Below are 19208 nucleotides of genomic sequence, written 5' to 3'. Positions count from 1 at the left end.
GTGCGCATGTACACATCCTATGGGTACTTTAAAAACACCAATTAACCTAACCTGATTAACTGCATGTCTTTTGGGTTGTTGGAGACACAGGGAGAACATGTAAACTCAAGTCTTGCTTTGAGGCAACAGTGTTAACCACTATGCTGCCCCATTATTTGGCAAAATATGTCAGTGAAAAAATATCCAGCATTTTAGGGAGAAAACAACAGGTTCTATCATAATCAGTACTCTTATCAACTTAAGACTAGTTCAGGCTAAAAAAAACACAAAAAAACCACAAGGAGCATTCACACTCAAAGTTTGATTGCCGATCTGTATATTTAACACAAACATGTAGTGAGGTGTAAAAGTGTTGGCTAGCAGTAATGCATGTTATATAAGATGGTAAGCATTCTTCTGCTTTTTCTTCTTTTTCTCCCCCTAGGAGGCCTCACAGCAGATCATTTTCCTACATCTCATCCTATCCCTACCATCCTCTTCTTACATCCACAAACCTTTACTGTGTTTTTTCTCTTTTCCTCCTATCACACAGCTGAATCTTCAACAGGATGCAAGAACAAAACAAAAAACAAACCACAAGGAAGGGGAAGCTACCTACTGACACAGAGGAACTGAAAGAGCAGGCTTTATACCCTTAGCCTCTCACACCTCTCAGGTGCAGCCAGTTCTCTGATGACCCGCACGACTGTTGCTGAAAGCAAATGGGGAGGAGCAAAAATCATGGGCCAATGCAAGTGTTATGCATACTCTCTGCTTTTCAGATGTCTATACTTTCCTTGTTTGAATCTTCTTAGTTAATCGAACTCTGCAAATGCTCATTAAATAAATCTCAATATCTTTTTGAAGATGAAAATAGCTCTGAAAAGCCACAGATATGTGTATTTATTTAGTTTTATTTCTTCTTTATTAACTCCCAAGAAAGTCCACTGTCAACATTAAACTATATTCTTTATAGACACTATAGTATTGCACACAGGTCTAACAAACATAGTATACAACACATGGATGTCACTCATGAAAAATGGGAGTTTAAATCAATTTATAGAACCACTAAAGTCCGGATACAATTCAGACCGTGAAGCTTTTGCAAGCTGTTGCCACCAAGTACAAAGTGATATTTACAGCTCAAACATGTTGCCCTGTTGCTTATGGAGTATTCCAGTAACAGTAAAGTAACAAAGCTCTTATCAAGAATTAAATGAGTACAGTGGTGCAGGGAATAAAGAAGAAACAATCACACCCTTACAGCAGAAAAGGGAATGCACAGAACTATGACTTAATGAAAACAATACCTTTATTTGGGTTATGTATAACTTCCTATTTACACACATGAATCCTTGTTAAAGTTTTCTACTTCTGTATAAATGGTTCTTTACCATTAACATAGTCAGAGAGGAGAATGGAGCGTTTTGCAAATGCAAAATACACAAACAGTTACAGTAAGAATGCTTTTACGACAACCAGCATTCATGCATGAGAGCTGGGCTCACAGAATATACTGCACTGAATAAGGCATACAAACTGTTGCTGAAGTTACAAAAAAGCTGCTGTCTCAGAGTACTAAGTTAAAGGCAACTAGACTTTGGGTTGCAGTAAGTACTTTGACTTAGTACTTCAAGATGTCATAAGACCTGAATGTCTGAGAATTTTCATAGACACAAAAGAGCCAGTATTAGCTAAAAAAAAGCCAACATTAACTGTACAGGTGCATTATGGTTCACCACATTTCTTATTGTCTTGAACGAGGTCAAGTGCAAAAGTTTGAAAGTAAAAGTACAAAGACCAACTGAAAGCAAAATGCAGGCAGTGAAAAGCAGGAATAAATTAGCAGATCATGATGAATAAATGGCAAAGAAAGAATGGAAACAAAACGAACAATTAACGAACACAGTCAAAAATGAATAAATTAGAGGGCCTGAATAAATGTAATACTGAACGGAGAAAACCATTATAAATATGAAGACTTCATTTTGGAAAAGCTTTCATTTCAGAGTGAAAAGGGCACGAGAAATTACTTTAAGTTCATTGTTAAGTGTTTCAGAGTTTCAAGTGCCATTATTAAATCCACAATGTTTTCAGGATGCTTCATAATGCACTGAATTTGTTCATTTTTTGCTGTCATTTATTTTATAGGCAGTGTGACATTTTCAATTAGATAATATCTTACTCAATTAACTCTGAAAAAACAGGTAAACAGCTTCATGTCAGTAAATAAATGCAAGAAAAAAGGCAAAGCTCATTAGGAGAATTTAATAAATTAATAAATAAATAACATTTATTTTGACATTCAGGCACAACCTTTAAATTTCCATATTTTAATCTTTTATGCGTACAGTACACTCCCAGCCTCTAAGAGTCGTCCTCAGTTTTAATGATGTGGAAAAGCGTAACGTTAAACAGGACCTGATGGCCATTGTTCCAGCCGTAGAGAGCACGGTCCCTGGCATTGTAGTCCAACATAGACATGTGGAAATACTGGTTATGAAAGGGTATGTCTGTATACTCATAAGTGGAGGTTTTAGTGGAGTAGGCGTAGTACACCTTGGCTCCGGTCAGGTGGGAATTAGTGATGTATAGAGTCCCACAGATCATAAAAGACTCTCCGGCGTTCCTCTTTGAATATTCTGTGTTCCACGTGTTGATGATCTGGAGTGTGTCTGGATTCAGCTGGCTGATGACAATGTTGCCAGCATTTTGGTTGGTTGCATACACGGCCCACAGTCCCAGCTCGTCTGCCATCAGGTCGATGTCTGAGAATCCTCCCCAGGTGTACGGGTACACATTGTGGAAACCTGCCGACTCCAAAGCCCTCTGCGTGACCACGCGACCTGTCTCAAAGCTGTACCTCACGATGATGTTACTCTGCATCTTGTTGTAGTACAAGGAGCCGTTGTATACTACGTGGTTTGTTCCAGCCCATTTGAAAGGCAGATTGTAGGTTCTGGATTCAACTCCTGCGACAAAATCAGTGATGGACTTAAACTCTTTTACTATCTTGTTGTTGGTGTAGCTGTCCATGTACCACACCTTGGGGACAAAAACATAGATATGACAACGAATTGTAATTGGTCAGTGGTTTGTATTTAAAATTGTGATAGAAATTAATTTTTAGCAAAATAAAGAAATCACAGAACACAGGAACTCTATGAAGGGAAAGATAGAAAGCAGCCATGGCCAATAATTTCTTATTAGCCAGATGGTCGATGATACACCTACTAATAAGGTCAAACCAGAACCAAGGAAGAGTGACTGCAAGCACCCTCCAAAACGCATAATGAAAAAGGCATACAAACATACAAATTTTCTTTATTTTTTGAGCCATATCGCCCTACACCTGTTTAGGATATTTGTAAGAGCCTTGCAGCACTTTCACTTTTTAATCTTTTTTCAATATGACAAGGGTATTTCTAAAAGAAATTTTTTTCCTCACTTTTTTTTTGTGATACTAAAAAGCTGGTTTGCGATGTTGTGGATGAATGAAATGACGTTTTATTTTATTTCGCATGCATTTACACTATGGGAAACTGTCCACCTCTGCAGTTTTTTTCTATGTTCAAAACTCACTTTGCTAAGTTTTTACACTTCAACACATTTGACAAGGATGCACAAAATGCATTTTGGGACAAACACTGATTGTTAAGTATGGGAATTCCAAACGTCTGTCCTCCCCTTTTCTCAGTAACTCTAATCTGTGTCTTTTAGTGTCAGTGTTAAAACGCTGACATGCAGTTTTTTGTGTACTTTTGTTTTGAATATTTCTATCTTTTAATGTGTAAGATTAGCAATTAATGTGTCTAGTCATGACAGTCTCTGCAGTCTTGAACAGCAGTAGTGAACAAAGTGCAACATTTTCCACTTCTGCTGGAATAAAGCAACCATCTAAACAGCTTCAGGTACTGTATATCAAACAGGAGCGCAAGCAACATTAAGTTTAATGTCTGAACTCAGCAGTCAAGTGTGCAGAAAGCTTTTAGTAGGTGCGATGCTGTATTTCAACATCTCTCCCCTTTGAACAAAAGGAGGGAAGCCGCCACATATAAATTATTAAACTGCTCAGTGTTGCTTCAAAGACTTACAACCCGAAGAGATGCACATAAACTCACCCTGTTGTTTTTGGGAGACGCCTGTGGGTCAGTCATCCAGGCTCCGAATCTGGTACCCGAAGTTTTCACTGTCAGTGGTCCATTGATCTTCATAAGCTTGCCACATGCTGAAAACACATCATACAGCTGTGGTCACATATGTTATATGACTGGAATTTATCTCCAAGTGCTGGACTGCTAAGTGGGTTCTGGACAGCTTGTGTGCAGCATCTGGACACAGCTGTACTTTTGTCACCTATTAAAGATATACAGTAGACTGAATAAGAAGAAATGTGCCACAGAACAACAACTTTCCATGTGTCTAAGCTGGGAGAACACTTACCCATATGTTTTAATGCTCAGAGTACTTGGATTACACTTACATGATCTTGCCAGGCTTTAATGGTGCCAAATGACAGTAGGCTATCACTTGCACACAAGCTTTGAAGTTCCCTGTTAAGTATTGAAGTGCTATTTTACCCAATCAATCAAAGCTCACGCACAATGAATGCTTAAGCAATCATCTCCGGCTCCGACAGATTTCCAGCCACGTCCTATTAGCATTCCCATGTTAGCTATTTATGTTGACACTTTGACAGGAGCCATCACTGTTGATAACCTGGCAGTTGGCAAATTGGAGCTTTAGTTATTCAAACCTTTATCAAAGGCAAAGCTGCTCTGGGGGCAGAATTGATCTTATTAGATGAATCAAACCTTAATGGGTGGAGCAGTGTAACCACAAATTTTGTATAAGTGCGAATGGCAAACAAGACACAAGAAGGAATTTCTAAGTTAAAATGATCGATCATCACTTTAAGTGAGCCTGAGTTGAATTTTTTCACTTAAAATCAGAGTGCAAAGCTTCACATTCATCTTTAGCTTGGGAGAATGTTCTTTCACTTTGGGGTTTGTTAGCCTCCAGTAGCAGTTCTTGTCTGTCCACTGCTTTGGATCTAAAATGCCAGCCTCCTAGTAGCTGCAAGAAATGTGCCTATGATCCCTTTGCCACTGTATAATCCGATCTCACCGCGCACGAATGCCTTTTTTTCCCCATCGCTGGACTTACTGAGTTTACTCATACAGTTCCGAAGCCTATTTTCCAGGTTTAGGACCCTTTGTTGCAACTCCTCATAGTCATAGGCCCCCATCTCCTCCTGAATGCCCATCAACACACCAGACAGGTTTCTGATCTCCTCTTTGAACTGTGAGATGAGCTTGGCATCTGTCTTGTACTGCTCCAGGACTGGAATCAGCGGCTGCAAGGATTCCATCTTTCCCTTTAGCTCCTGCAACAGATAAGTAACAGAACAGGTATTTGGACTTTAGAAATACTAGTCTCAACAAATCTCTCAGTTTGGCAGCACATAAGTACAGCAATACCTGCATCTTCTTATTGTTTTGTATCAATACTTACCGTTTTGTTTTACACAAAATGCAGATTCACTTCTTATTGTTGAGTCCAGGAAAAACAGCATAATAATAATTAAAAAAACACAACAATGAGGAATACAAATCTAATATTTGCAAGAATGTTTGCCCATATCAAACTTTCTGTTGTGAGGGAACTTGAGCAAATATAGAAGGAGGGACACGCTGTAGCAGGAACCAAACAAATTCCACTAATGGAAATCGCTACTACTACTAATTGAATGGAAATCCTGTCACTGTGAAACAGATTTAGTACTCTTCACAATCAGTTTTTTAATCAATATCTGAGAGTTAGAATCTCTATCTTTATGGAAAACAAAATCCTAGTATGGTATGTATCCTGGTATGTATTAACAACAGGTGAGTGCAAACTATTGAACTATAGTGGTGGCAAGGAAGACATTAACTCACCACAGTTCTGCTCATTCCAACTGTTTTTCTCAGTCAAGGCTCCAAAAAGAGCTGTTTTACATGCCAAACAAATGGATAAATGTTTATTTATAATGCTGCCATTAGGATATTTGTTATCTTTCTGTATCCATCCTGGGAGCCGCCTTCAGATTCTGTCTTGCTTTTATGACAGCGTTGCCCTTGGCTGGTCAGTTGTGGACCTGTATTGATCTTATCAGGAATGAAAGTTGATTAATTCAGATGCAACTCAGGTATCCTTGGAAGAGGTCCCTTCCCAGGCTTCCCTGTGATGTTTCTCACAAAGTTAAACATCAAACAAAAATATACCTGAAAGTTTTTGTTGACGAGCGTCTTCCTATCCGCTTCGATCTGCCGGAACTTTGACCGCAGTCCTTTGATCTGGCTCTCCATTCTCATGATATACTGAAAGTCCCTCTGCGTCCGCAGGTTCAGCACCTCGATTGACTGTGACATGTTCTGCACCTTTTGAAAAGAATGAAACAGCGCTGCATTGATTTTTCCGTCCACCACAAGATTAAAATGTCCCCCATGTTCAGCCTTTCGGTAGGATGCCATGCTCTAACTTCCCAAAGAACAAATCAACATTTTGACCTCCAAAGTGATTGTCTTTTAACAATTCAGCTGAGTAGAGCTTCATATGATTTTTTTTTCAGAGACATGGTACTATCACATAGCAGTTTTTCCTCAGTTTTTAAATTTAGGTTCCATTTTGACAGATTTAATTCAAGTGTTTTTCAAATGTCATAGACAAACTACTGAATCTGATGGATTTTAATGACATATTAGGAGCAAACACTTAATGTAGAAACCTTATAGTTTGTCTTTGTGGTTGAACAAAAGCTACATTTATGGGGCATGTGAAGGAGGAAGAGATAGCTTCCCTTCTTTCTTCTCTTTAACTCAACTTATAATGAACCAACAGTACTGGTGCACATCCCCAGTAAAGTGACACAGGGCTCATACATTGTGTTCTGCATACTTGTCTAGCTCTGGTAGAGGAATCCTGAAATGGCCTCACTGATGGCCTGAGGCAGCTTAGTACATTAGTGTCAGAGGGCCCAGTGAATGACAGAGAACACCCTTTGGCATACAACATTAAAATGTAGGCTACAGCCATGTTTCCTCATGTGGCATACTCATTGAGGAAAGTGATTCTAGGGCTGTGCTATTTGTTCGCTTGTAGATAATGCATTTAAATCATGACAGGCATGGGGCAAAAATAACATTTGGAATTACATTTGAGATTTCCACTTCAATTCACAACGATGGCTGTTGTGTTCCAAAATCATTTCAGGTAATCAAGACGAAATCCACACTTTTACAGAAAAACGTCTATGGTGGCAGATGTAAAGCAAAAAATAGGTGATAACAATTTAATTTTCAATTTTTTTACAGATAACAATCCTGGTCAAATACTTAAAGCCTTCTGAAATCTGAAACCTTAAAAATGTCCTTGATTGATTTGATGCACAATAAAGGAGTACTCGAGTTCTATTAAGGTGGGATGAGATGTTCTCATCTTCCCAAGTAGCCATTCAACTGATGTCATCCATGTTATATATGCAGAAGTGGAAAACAGGGTTATGGACCTGGCTGGTGCAATCTCTCAAAGGATTAGGGCAGCAAAGAAGCATGAATAATGATTGAAATTGATGCCATATGTCTTTGAATTCAAGTGTGCTCTTTTGTTATAGTAAACACATACTGTGGAGAATGAGCATGTGCGTGCATTGTCACTTATACAGAAGCGTGTGTGTCTGTGTGGAATGCACCTTCTCCAGGAGTTGGCGGAGCTGCCTGCCTTTGGCATCTCTGGAGCAGAGATTCTGTTCAGGAGCCACCACTGTGCAGATGCAACGCCCATCTGCATCCTGAGCCGAGCTGTACACCTGCCACCCTTCCTTTGGCCTGATGGTCTGCACAGAGAGACACATGCAGCCATAAATACACAGCACACATTTCTACAGATGTGCAGATGATGTCACGACTCTGACATTGCAGCACACAGCTGTTATGTTTTGTTATTTTGTTTATTATGGGTCATCCATTCTTCTGCCTTCTGCCCCCAAAGCTTCGACACCAACCAATTCCACTGACTTAGAAAAAGTCGCTGCTTTGAAAGAACAAAGTGCTTTTGCTGTAAGATATTCCTCTGCTCACTGTGTATGGTCTCCGGTGAATTTCCTCTTCAACAATAAATAGTGTTTCCTGGCCTTGATGAATAACCCGAGAGCTGAAATTCCTCCGTTTCTCCTTACTAGGCCTTCCAGTGCTCTAACTGAAAGTCCTGCTGTACGACACAGATAAACCTGATTTGTGGGAGCTCGTCCTGCTCTTTATTACAGTCAATATGTTCCACGGCGCTGGCATATAAGGCTCAAAGAACATAATGTTATGCATCATAAGCCAAAGCAGAAATTTAAAACCGTCAACTAAAGTTGGAGTGTGCACAGTAAAAAAAAAGTAGCTTTTACTCCAAACTTTGATCAAACTCTTCTGAAGTGCTGGAAAAGTTGATAGTTATCAGACACAAAAAAGGGATCAGTATTTGCTGTTTATTCTCTGCATGGGAAATTAACACAGGACTGGCAGCCAAATACTGGCAACCCTCGATTGTGTATGGGAAATTTGTCTGCCTCTTTGGCAGATGGCCAATTGTTATTTGGATTTTGTTTTTACATTCAAAAACTACAGCTGGATGGAGAACAACATGTGAAACATGTGAACTCCACCAGACTCTGAAGTGTATGGCTAAAAGGTGAAGTGCCCTGTTTTTAAAGTGCAGGCATCCATTCCTTTTCCCATTCATCCCTGTCAGCCTAAGCAGTTTAAAGAGCATTTTGAATCATCCATGAAAGATCATGTCCCCTCTGAGCAGGCGAAAACGTCACACTAAGGAGAAAGCTCAGACTTTGACTCATCATTTTCACCTACAGAGAGGCCACTTTTTGCCAGTTTGTAAACTGTTACTACCATGCAAAGTCATGCTGTTTAAGAAATAATCGATAGGGCGGACTATTATCTGCCTTTGCAGTTTACATTCCATCACAATTAACATTTGCATCCTCACTCCTCACCAAAATCTTTCCCTTTAATATATTTTAATAATGTTTCCCTTTAACATTTGCTACTGGTTATTTGTAAAGTTTGTGATTTAGGAATTAAAGCCTGTGAATTGTGCCTATGTTCTGATGCTAAGTCGGCCCTGATATGATCTCATAACCCACAATATTTTCTTCTTCCTGTTATGGTCAGTGTACATTTCATGAAAAAACAAAACCATGGTGAAAGGCAGCAGTAGGAACACGAAACAAGTGCAATGGAATATCTCGAGGTCATGTGAGATACATTGCCACAGCCTGCAAATAATTAGATATTCCAAATAGCATAGTAAACCATGACTGCCTCTCTCTCAGTATATCATAGCTGAATGGGATAAAAGAGTCAGAAAAAAAACATCCTCAGCTCTTCTTCTCCTTATTTTGCTTTGAAAGGCCCCTGAAAAGAAGCTAGTTTGACTAATCTGTTAAAATGGTCTTCCTCCTATCTCTTGAGTGACGCACATCCTTTCCACTCTTCTCACTCTCAAATTTCCTCATATTAAAATGATTCTGTTGCTCAGCCAAGCCAGATGCACTCTCCAATTAGGCTTTTTTTTATGAGGAACTCTGCACAAAGAATTTTTTCTTTCATTAAATAATTCAGACAGCTGCTTCCACTTTTGTTTGGGGCATTTAGACTTTTCTTTTTCATTATTACTGATAAGAAGGTAATTTTGAGTATTTCCTGGGCAACAGAATTTCCTCTTTTTTTGAAGCATCATTATTTCTGTACACCACTCTCAATCGTGGCAAGGTGTTATGTGAGGGCACTGCTTTGCAATCAAGACATTGGCAAGGGGACTGTACTCTGCATGGGTGGGATGAACCTAATCGACCATTGTTCTTGTCCAACTGGCTTGGTGGTCTGCAAGCTGCTCCTCCTAATTTGTTACAATACTCCCAAACCCAGCCCTATTTAAAAAGCTTAAACGACTATGTCCTTAAATGACTGCGTGACCATTTGATGAATACATTTAGATTAAGTGTGATTGTTACAGAAAAACGCTACCAGGAAAATAGGAGTTTAGACACAATTCACAGCACCATTTTTTTCAACAAAGACGGAACTCTCCCTTAAAAGTGAGTTATAAGCCTGGCAATATTCCAGGATCGATATCAGTACTCTATGGTTGATGTAAGCAATAAACAAAGTGCTATGAGGGTGGTTCTACTTCTGCCACCACTTTAAATATGTTTTTTTTTTTAAATAAAATAGTATTTTGTCCACACATTAGGTCTGTGTGTAAATGTAAATCCCCTGCCAGGGCTGGAGCGTGTATGGCATGTATGTGTATGCTAACAATAGCAAAGAACCAGCCAAACACGCAATAATGGCAGAAAACTGACAATTTTTTATGTTATTGTGTTTTCAACGCACACGTTAAATACACCTCTAATCACTTGAACTCAGCATTACATGACAGTACAAGCTCATGCCCAAGTTTATTGTGCTGTTCCTGGCAGAAATACGAGAGGCAGTTGTGTTGGAAACTCACCACCGTAGGGCAGTATCCGAACAGCAGCAGAAACAGCAGCGGATTCAGGACCACGGACAGCGACCACATTCTGTCGGCTGCTACAACGTTTCCCTCCTCCACCTCCTCCGCGCCCACAAGAAGAAGAAGAAAAAAAATCACGCAAGTTTTTGTTTGAGTGCTCAGGCCACCACGTCCACTACGCTCTGGTAACAACCGCGGCTTTCCGTAGAAGAGGGGGGCACATCCATTCACTGCTCCCCGTTACGCATGCCATATGGACAGCGGGGAGAAACCTCGTCACTGCAAGGAGGAAAAAAGTTTGTGGGCACGCAAGCTGCGAAAAGCCGAGCTGCGGTTTGGTCAAAGGGATCCTTGTTCACGGATATGACATCATCCAAACGTCTCTCTTGACTTTTAATGAGCTCGTGTGTGAGAAGGAACCACCGGCAGCTGTGAGGTGACAAAAGTTGCAGCTGGCAGTATTTAAAAGAAAATAAGAAGGCAGAGATCAGAGCTGCTGCTGCTGCTGCGTTTTTGTCACTGCGGAGAACAGGCGCGCCAGACGGTACTATGAGAGCAGCAGAGAAACATACTGAAGGATAGACCCTGTTTACTAAAAAAAATCACGGAGCAAACAAGATCTGAAAAAGCACTGATAGCTGCTTTAAGCGTCAGATTCACGCTTCCGATATAGAATAAAGAGATTTTCTTTTACTACCCAATTTGAGGCCGTTTGTATGGAAGTCCCTTAACGCCCATTTACTAGCACTATATATATAGATATATATATGTGCGTGTGTGTGTGTGTGTGTGTGTGTGTGTGTGTGTGTGTGTGTGTGTACTATTAACTTCAAATACGTAATATTACTATTTTATTTTGACACAGTGCTATTATGACATCTCTCTCTCTTTGTCTCTCACATGCCTTCACATGACACATTGTCCATCCATCCATCCTCATCCGCTTTATCCGAAGTCGGGTCGCGGGGGCAGCAGCCTAAGCAGAGAAGCCCAGACCTCCCTCTCCCCAGCCACCTCCTCCAGCTCATCCGGGGAACACCAAGGCGTTCCCAGGCCAGCCGAGAGATATAATCTCTCCAGCGCCCTGGGTCTGCCCTGGGCCTCCTCCCGGTGGGACATGCCCGAACACCTCACCCAGGAGGCGCCCAGGGGCATCCTTGTCAGATGCCCGAACCACCTCAACTGGCTCCTTTCGATGTGGAGGAGCAGCGGCTCTACTCTGAGCCCCTCCCGGATGGCCGAACTTCTCACCCTATCTCTAAGGGAGAGGCCAGCCACCCTTCGGAGGAAGCTCATTTCTGCCGCTTGTACCCGCGATCTCGTTCTTTCGGTCACTACCCACAGCTCGTGGCCATAGGTGAGGGTCGGGACGTAGATCGACCGGTAAATTGAGAGCTTCGCTTTTACACTCAGCTCCCTCTTCACCACGACGGACCGGTGCAGCGTCCGCATCACTGCAGCCGCAGCACCAATCCGCCTGTCGATCTCCGGCTCCTTTCTCCCATCACTCGCGAACAAGACCCCGAGATACTTGAACTCCTCCACTTGGGGCAGGAACTCATCCCGACCCGGAGTGGGCACTCCACCCTTTCCGCTGAGAACCATGGCCTCAGATTTGGAGGTGCTGATCCTCATTCCCGCTGCTTCACACTCGGCTGCGAACTGCTCCAGTGCGAGCTGGAGGCCCCACCGATGAAGCCATCAGAACCACATCATCCGCAAAAAGCAGAGATGAGATTCTGAGGCCACCAAGTGAAAGCCCTCCGCCACTTGGCTGCGCCTAGAAATCCTGTCCATAAAATTATGAACAGAATCGGTGACAAAGGGCAGCCTGGCGGAGCCCATCACCCACCGGAAACAAGTCCGACTTATTGCCGGCAATGCGAACCAAACTCTCGCAACGGTTGTATAGGGATCGAATGGCCCGTAACAGTGGGCCAGACACCCCATACTCCCGCAACACCTCCCACAGGACACCCGAGGGACACGGTCGAATGCCTTCTCCAAGTCCACAAAACACATGTAGACTGGTTGGGCAAACTCCCATGCACCCTCAAGTATCCTCGAGAGGATAAAGAGCTGGTCCAGTGTTCCGCGACCAGGACGAAAACCGCATTGTTCCTCCTGTATCCGAGGTTCGACTAACGGACGAACTCTCCTTTCCAGCACCCTGGCATAGACTTTCCCGGGAGGCTGAGGAGTGTGATCCCCCATAGTTGGAACACACCCTCCGGTCTCCCTTCTTAAAGATGGGGACCACCACCCGGTCTGCCAGTCCAGGGTACTGCCCTGATCTCCACGCAACATTGTAGAGGCGTGTCAACCAGGACAGCCCTACAACGTCCCAGAGCCTTCAGGAACTCGGGCGGACCTCATCAACACCAGGGGCTCTGCCACCGAGGAGTTGTTTAACTGCCTCAGTGACCTCGACCCCAGAAATTGGCGGGTCATTCCCTCATCCCCAGACTCTGCTTCCTCCTCGGAAGACGTGTCAGTGGGATTAAGGAGGTCCTCAGTATTCCTTCCACCGTCTGACAATTTTCTCAGTCGACGTCAGCAGCGCACCGCCAGCACTATACACAGTGCAGGTAGAGCACCGCTTTCCCCTCCTGAGACGCCTGACGGTTTGCCAGAATCTCTTCGAGGCAGTCCGAAAGTCTTTTCCATGGCCTCTCGAACTCCTCCCACACCCGAGTTTTTGCTTCAGCCACTGCCTGAGCCGCATTCCGCTTGGCCTGTCGATACCTGTCAGCTGCCTCTGGAGTCCCACAGGCTAACCAAGCCCGATAGGACTCCTTCTTCAGCCTGGTGGCTCCCTTCACCTCTGGTGTCCACCATTTGGTTCGGGGATTACCACCACGGCAGGCACCAACCACCTTGCGGCCGCAGCTCAATGCAGCAGCCCGGCAATGGAGACGCTGAACATGGTCCATTCGGACTCAATGTCCCCAGTCTCCCTCGGAATGTTGTTGAAGCTCTGCCGGAGGTGTGCGTTGAAGATCTCGCGGACTGGGGCCTCTGCTAGACGTTCCCAGCACACCCTCACTACGCGTTTAGGTGCACCGGGTCTGTCCAGCGTCCTCCCCGCCACCTGATCCAACTCACCACCAGGTGGTGATCAGTTGACAGCTCAGCCCCTCTCTTTACCCGAGTGTCCAGAACATATGGTCGCAGGTCTGGTGATACGATTACAAAATCGATCATCGACCTGCGGCCTAGAGCATCCTGGTGCCACGTGCACTTATGGACACTCTTATGTTTGAACAAGGTGTTCGTTATGGCCAAACTGTGATTTGCACAGAAGTCCAATAACAAAACACCACTGGTTCAGATCAGGAGGCCGTTCCTCCCAATCACGCCCCTCCAGGTCTCGCTGTCGTTACCCACGTGAGCATTGAAGTCTCCCAGTAGGACAACAGAGTCTCCAGGTGGGGCACCTTCCAGCACCCCCCCAGGGACTCTAAGAAGGCTGGGTACTCTGAACTGCCACTCGGCGCATAAGCGCAGATGACAGTCAGGACCCGCTCCCTGACCCTGAGGCGCAGGGAACAAACCCTCTCATCCACCGAAAAACCCCAACGTACCGGCAGCAAGCCGGGGGGATATTAGAATACCCACCCCAGCCCGCCGCCTCTCACCAGGGGCAACTCCAGACTGAGACAGAGTCCAGCCCCTCTCCAGGAGACTAGTTCCAGAGCCCAAGCCATGCGTAGAGGTGAGCCCGACTATATCTAGCCGGTACTTCTCAACCTCACGCACTAACTCAGGCTCCTTCCCCACCAGAGAGGTGACATTCCATGTCCCTATTGCCAGTCTTGGCAGCCGGGATCGGTCCGCCAGGGCCTCCGCTCCCTGGCCGCCGCCCGACACACATTGCACCCGACCCCTATGGCGCCTCCTGCGGGTGGTGGGCCTGCGGGAGGATGGGCCCATGTCTCCTCTTCGGGCTGTGCCCGGCCGGGCCCCATGGACTAAGGCCCGCCACCAGACGCCGCCCTGGGCACCCTCCCGGGCCTGGCTCCAGGGCGGAGCCCCGGTAACCCTATCCCGGGCAGGGTAAACTGTTCCCTCGATGTTCTTTTCATACGGGTCTTCTGAATCGCTCTTTGTCTGGTCCCTCACCCAGGACCAATTTGCCATGGGAGACCCTACCAGGGGGCAAAAGCCCCCAGACAACATAGCCCCTGGGATCCCTGTGACACACAAACCCCTCCACCACGATAAGGTAGCGATTCACGGAGAGGGTTTTTCAATTAATCCATTAAATAATGCTTTGGGCATTCTTTATGCACACAAATAGAGTTCACAGGCATGACTGGTTCACACAGTTGGGGTGTTTTTTCCTTTGGCTTCTGTGCTCAAGCTGATTCCCTTGAATTGAGAAGTGGAAGAGCGCATTGGCGTAAATAAACCTTCAGACATTTGCTGTTTTGAAGTTACACTTAAATAGGCTATGTTTATATTTTCTTTTATTGGCCTTCAGGCTGCTTTCATTTATCATTTATCCTGTTGCCAGTTCTTTCTGCATATTTGCTAAACCATATACTGTATTCTGCAGCATTTAAAGAAATTAGTTTGTGACTGCTACACAACTATATGGGTTCATCAATTTCATGACAATCAGAGGACCAATGAGAGTTTGCTAGATATTGCTTAGTAGTAGAAGAGTTCTCCTAACACTTTTTGTAGAGTTTCCATCATGTTTTGCTGAAACTGAGCCCTACACTTCCAGTCTATGTCTGACTGCATTAATCTTAATGGCACTGTACAGAAAAAGTATGCTGAGTTTGTGATTACTGCTTCCTGTTTGCAAAGCAACAATTCAGAAAGATGATTCTTCTTCTTCTTGTTTTTGTTTCTGTGACCTTTAGGTGGATGTATGGGTGCATGAACAATGAACACTGAATAAAATGTAAGTTTCAGTGGCTTTGCTTGTGTAAATAAAAGCTACATTCGAAAGCTCTGCATGTTTGATTTGGCAGGATGTACTTTCTGATGCAACCCCAAAGAGGATTAGCATCTCTGGCAGGAATCAAACCAGCAACCTTTTCCTTGGCGTGCATATGCTAACCAGTTCCCCATTGCTTGGGTATATGTTTTAACTCATTAAATTACTTCATACATTCATAGTGCTATATGTTACAGTTGTGCTGCAATTTTAACTGCCTGACTATGTACGTTAGAGTGACAAATTCATAATCAACATACAATAATAACACAGTAGCTTTAACTCACCAGCTTCTCCCTCATACAGTATCTTTGCCTCATGCATTTCTTTCAATACTCCCACCACCATCAGGAGGCCCACCTTCAATTTGAAAACATCTACACAGATAACAGCAATTATTTTGCGTCTAGTATACTGAAAACTTTTCCCTCAGATAATATTTGACTTGTGCCAGAGCCATATCTTCTGTTCTTTGAATGCCGCTCAAGACTTCCCCCAGAAGCCGTTCACAGTCTGCAACAAGCGCATGTCCTTGACAGCAGGAGTCACCTTCAACCTACTGACAAGACTTCAACTTTTGCATGCCAACTGGTGTTTCCTCCTTTTTAAGGAATATAGACAGTTTGAAAGAGACACGAGGTCTCAAATGCAAATTTATGCCAGTGCCAAGTTATCTTATGCTAGACGTGTTGAGACACACTTTTGGTTTCACAAAAGGGTGCGGTGGTTGGCTTTACAGGTTTTTTTTCTGGGTGCTCCAGGAAATACTGATGTAAGAGCGGCCACTATAAACTGCAGACGTGAGGAGTAGGGGAGTCTCCAGGCCCTTTTCAGATCACCAGTCAGCAGGAGGTTGGAATGAGTTGATGGGTTGGGCAATGAAGCACAGTATTGTTGGAGTGTTTCCTAGTCAAACTGTTTGAACAGGGAATACTCAAGTGTCTCTGACAGGAGAAAGAGACAGAAGTTTCTTGGCACACTTGAACAAAGGGGTTTTGTAAGTCCTGACCTGCATTTCTGATGAGTTTCTCTCCAGCATTAACAGTGGCTGCTGCTTACTTTGTGGCTCAATTCAGTTCAAATTGCTTTTGACATTTGATGAGCCCAGGGTATCTTTTTCACTTCAAATAGACTTTCAGAATTGTCTCAGAGTATATACAGAAGTAGGAGGGGGAAATCCATAGACTACTGAAAATGCTAATGCTATTACCACAGCAGATTTATTTTCTTTAGGAATTCTGCCTTTCAAGAAAATATCAACAGAGAAAACAAGCAATTATCTTGCTATAAAAGAGACACCAGTCGATACAGGCTTTTCTAGTGTTCCTGCTCCAAAAAGCTGAAAATTACACAGAGTGAGCTACTTTAAACAAGTCAGCTTTATCTCCCTTTATTCAGTGAAGTCCACACTTGTTATTTTTTCTGTTTTTCCCTTTTCCTTCTAAACCTTTACACAGAGTATCTTTTTTAGTACAACTTAGTTTTTCTGCTGAAGCAGTTGGATCTTAAATGCTTTGGTGAGGAGTTGCAGCAGGATGATATGTAGCTAGCCTTGTCTGCCACTGATAGCTGTCTTGAGTGTTTATTTGTGATATTTATCATTCAATTACAGTACTTATACTAGTAGCACTGTTGCTGCCTCACAATCTGAAGGAAGCTTTAACCTTAGTTGAACTATGATTTAGTTGTAGTTACTGATATTAACTAAATTGTCGTATTTATAAGGTCATAATTTTATTGCCCCGCATGTGAAAAATAACCAGTATCATTAAATCATTTAATGGAGAGAAATCAACTCCTCCTGTAACTAAGCTAATACTTAGACAACTGTCTTCTAGCTAGAGGAGATTCAGATGTACCCTATCTTAGATGATTTCTTGAAATAGTATGAAACTCATTAATTAAAATAAGTGATTTTAAGCGATTTTGGATATAAAAATTCAATATTTTAGGAAATGAAAGTGTTGGAGGAAAACTAAATCTATACACTAGAATAAACTACTTGTACTGATGTACTGAAGCACACTGAGGTTACCATCACCGCTGTATACTGTGTTAGTAAATATACTAGCAACAATAATAAGTGTGTTGATGTGGCTCAGATTGTACTGTTTTAATTTTTGCGTCTGTGTCTTTTGGAGCTGTTGTCTCTCTTTTTAAACCAGGCAATTAAGGTGAATCCGAGATTCTGACTTGTCAATTGCCTCAAATGTGACTACGTGTCTCACCGTGTTAGTCCTCAGACAGAGCAGAATTTTTCTTGTCCTCAGGCTTAATTCATGCTGTAATAAGGTCCAGCTGTTCATGACCCTGGAAAGGATTAAATGGGCTGAGAGGATGTGCAAGAATAGTGGGTGGAAAATTTAACACTTCCTCAGAATAGACAACACATCCCTTCCCTTATTCACTTCCATCATTCTCCCTCCTCAAATATGACTGTAGGGCCTCAGAAGCGCTGGAGTTTGGACAGAATGTTTTCAGCATGTTGACCATTATACTGTAGGTATCCCAACAGATTGGCTGTGACTAGCTGGCTTTGGCAGGGGGATTAAGTAGCCCACATACCCCAGCAACAACCTACAGTTTTCTGATTGGACATTTGAAGTTCACAGGAAAATATGTTTAAAAATGGAAAATAGGTGACCCTATATTGTTTTAAAAAAATGTGATATCATCAGCCTAAGTGAAATTGTCAGGAAAACAAACTTGGTTATTACTCATCACCATATGTGCTTCCACTGGCCATTCAGATTTGAGAAGTACACAGAAAGCTCTGCAAACAGATTTGATGATTCACACAGCAGAACGAAAACAGGCCTCTAAAAAGTGTTATAGCTTTTCTGTATGGTTAAAAACAATACTTTGAAACGTGGGATGACAACGTTGTGGGGCAGAAGTTTGTGTACTAAGCAAAGATAAGTGGATTTTAGATTATTTATTCTTCACCTGACTGATTAAAGAGTACAATCTCAACCAGCTGATCCACTAAGTATTTTTTCCCTGACCCTAACCCCTTTCCCCGTTCTTGTTTTCATACTTTTGTCTCTGTCAATGAACTTGGAATGAAGCAGTCAAGACGTGACTGAAGTGCAGAAATTACTGCCACTTTTTACAAGGTCCCTTCATTTTCACACGCTCAAAGGTAATTGGAAAATTGACTGATAAGTAGCTTCAGTTCCAGGTGTAGCTGGTTCCCTCATTATTTCATGACAAATTACAGAGGCGAATGGTTCCAAGTTGATTTCAATTGTTGCATTTGGTAGCTGTTCATTAGAACTCTCAATATGAGGTTCAAAAAGGTGACAATGCAAGGAAAGGAGGCTGTGATTAGGCTGAAAACCCCCCCAATGATTTTACAGAGAGAAATTTTAGAAATAGCTACATCAACAATACATGGTGGAGTTCATAGCATATTTTCTGTTCAATCAAATGCTGCAGAACAGGACAGATGGGCACTGGCAGAAAACAGTGAAAGCAATCAAAGAGGAAAAGAAAGACAAGGAAAAGAAATGAAATGGCAAACCCCACTGACTTTAACCCAGTTGAGTACATTTTTTTTTCCTTACTGAAGATAAAGTTGAAGGCAGAAATGTCTACAAACAAGCAGTAATTGAAGGCAGCTGCTGTAAAGGCCTGGCAAAGCTTCTTAAAAGAAGAAACTCAGCATTTGGCAATATTCATCAGTCCCAGACTTCAGGCTGTCACTGACTACAAAGGA

The 19208-nt window shown here is 42.8% G+C and overlaps 1 protein-coding gene across 1 annotated transcript; it reads right to left on the bottom strand.

Moving 5' to 3' along the window:
• Positions 1 to 1715: 1715 nt before the first annotated feature.
• LOC116313432 (noelin-3) lies at positions 1716 to 10795 on the bottom strand. The gene is made up of 6 exons (XM_031731139.2): positions 10540 to 10795; positions 7715 to 7858; positions 6249 to 6404; positions 5149 to 5368; positions 4104 to 4210; positions 1716 to 3027 (listed from the first exon to the last, which is right to left on the bottom strand). The coding sequence occupies exons 1-6, from the start codon at positions 10606 to 10608 to the stop codon at positions 2350 to 2352; spliced, it is 1374 nt and encodes a 457-aa protein (XP_031586999.2). The 5' UTR covers positions 10609 to 10795; the 3' UTR covers positions 1716 to 2349.
• Between the last annotated feature and the right edge of the window lie 8413 nt (positions 10796 to 19208).

The sequence above is a fragment of the Oreochromis aureus genome, linkage group 18 (genome assembly GCF_013358895.1).
Source record: "Oreochromis aureus strain Israel breed Guangdong linkage group 18, ZZ_aureus, whole genome shotgun sequence".
Lineage (NCBI taxonomy): Eukaryota > Metazoa > Chordata > Actinopteri > Cichliformes > Cichlidae > Oreochromis > Oreochromis aureus.
Note: the sequence above shows the minus strand (reverse complement) of the source record. Positions and strands in the feature narration are given on the sequence as shown.

Coding starts and splice junctions, on each gene's coding strand:
- LOC116313432 (XM_031731139.2), bottom strand. CDS start 10,608: ATGTGGTCGCTGTCCGTGGTCCTGAATCCGCTGCTGTTTCTGCTGCTG. Junction 5,369..6,248: donor TCGTCAACAAAAACTTTCAG/GTATATTTTTGT, acceptor TATCTGTTGCAG/GAGCTAAAGGGAAAGATGGA. Junction 3,028..4,103: donor CGTCTCCCAAAAACAACAGG/GTGAGTTTATGT, acceptor TTTGTCCCCAAG/GTGTGGTACATGGACAGCTA.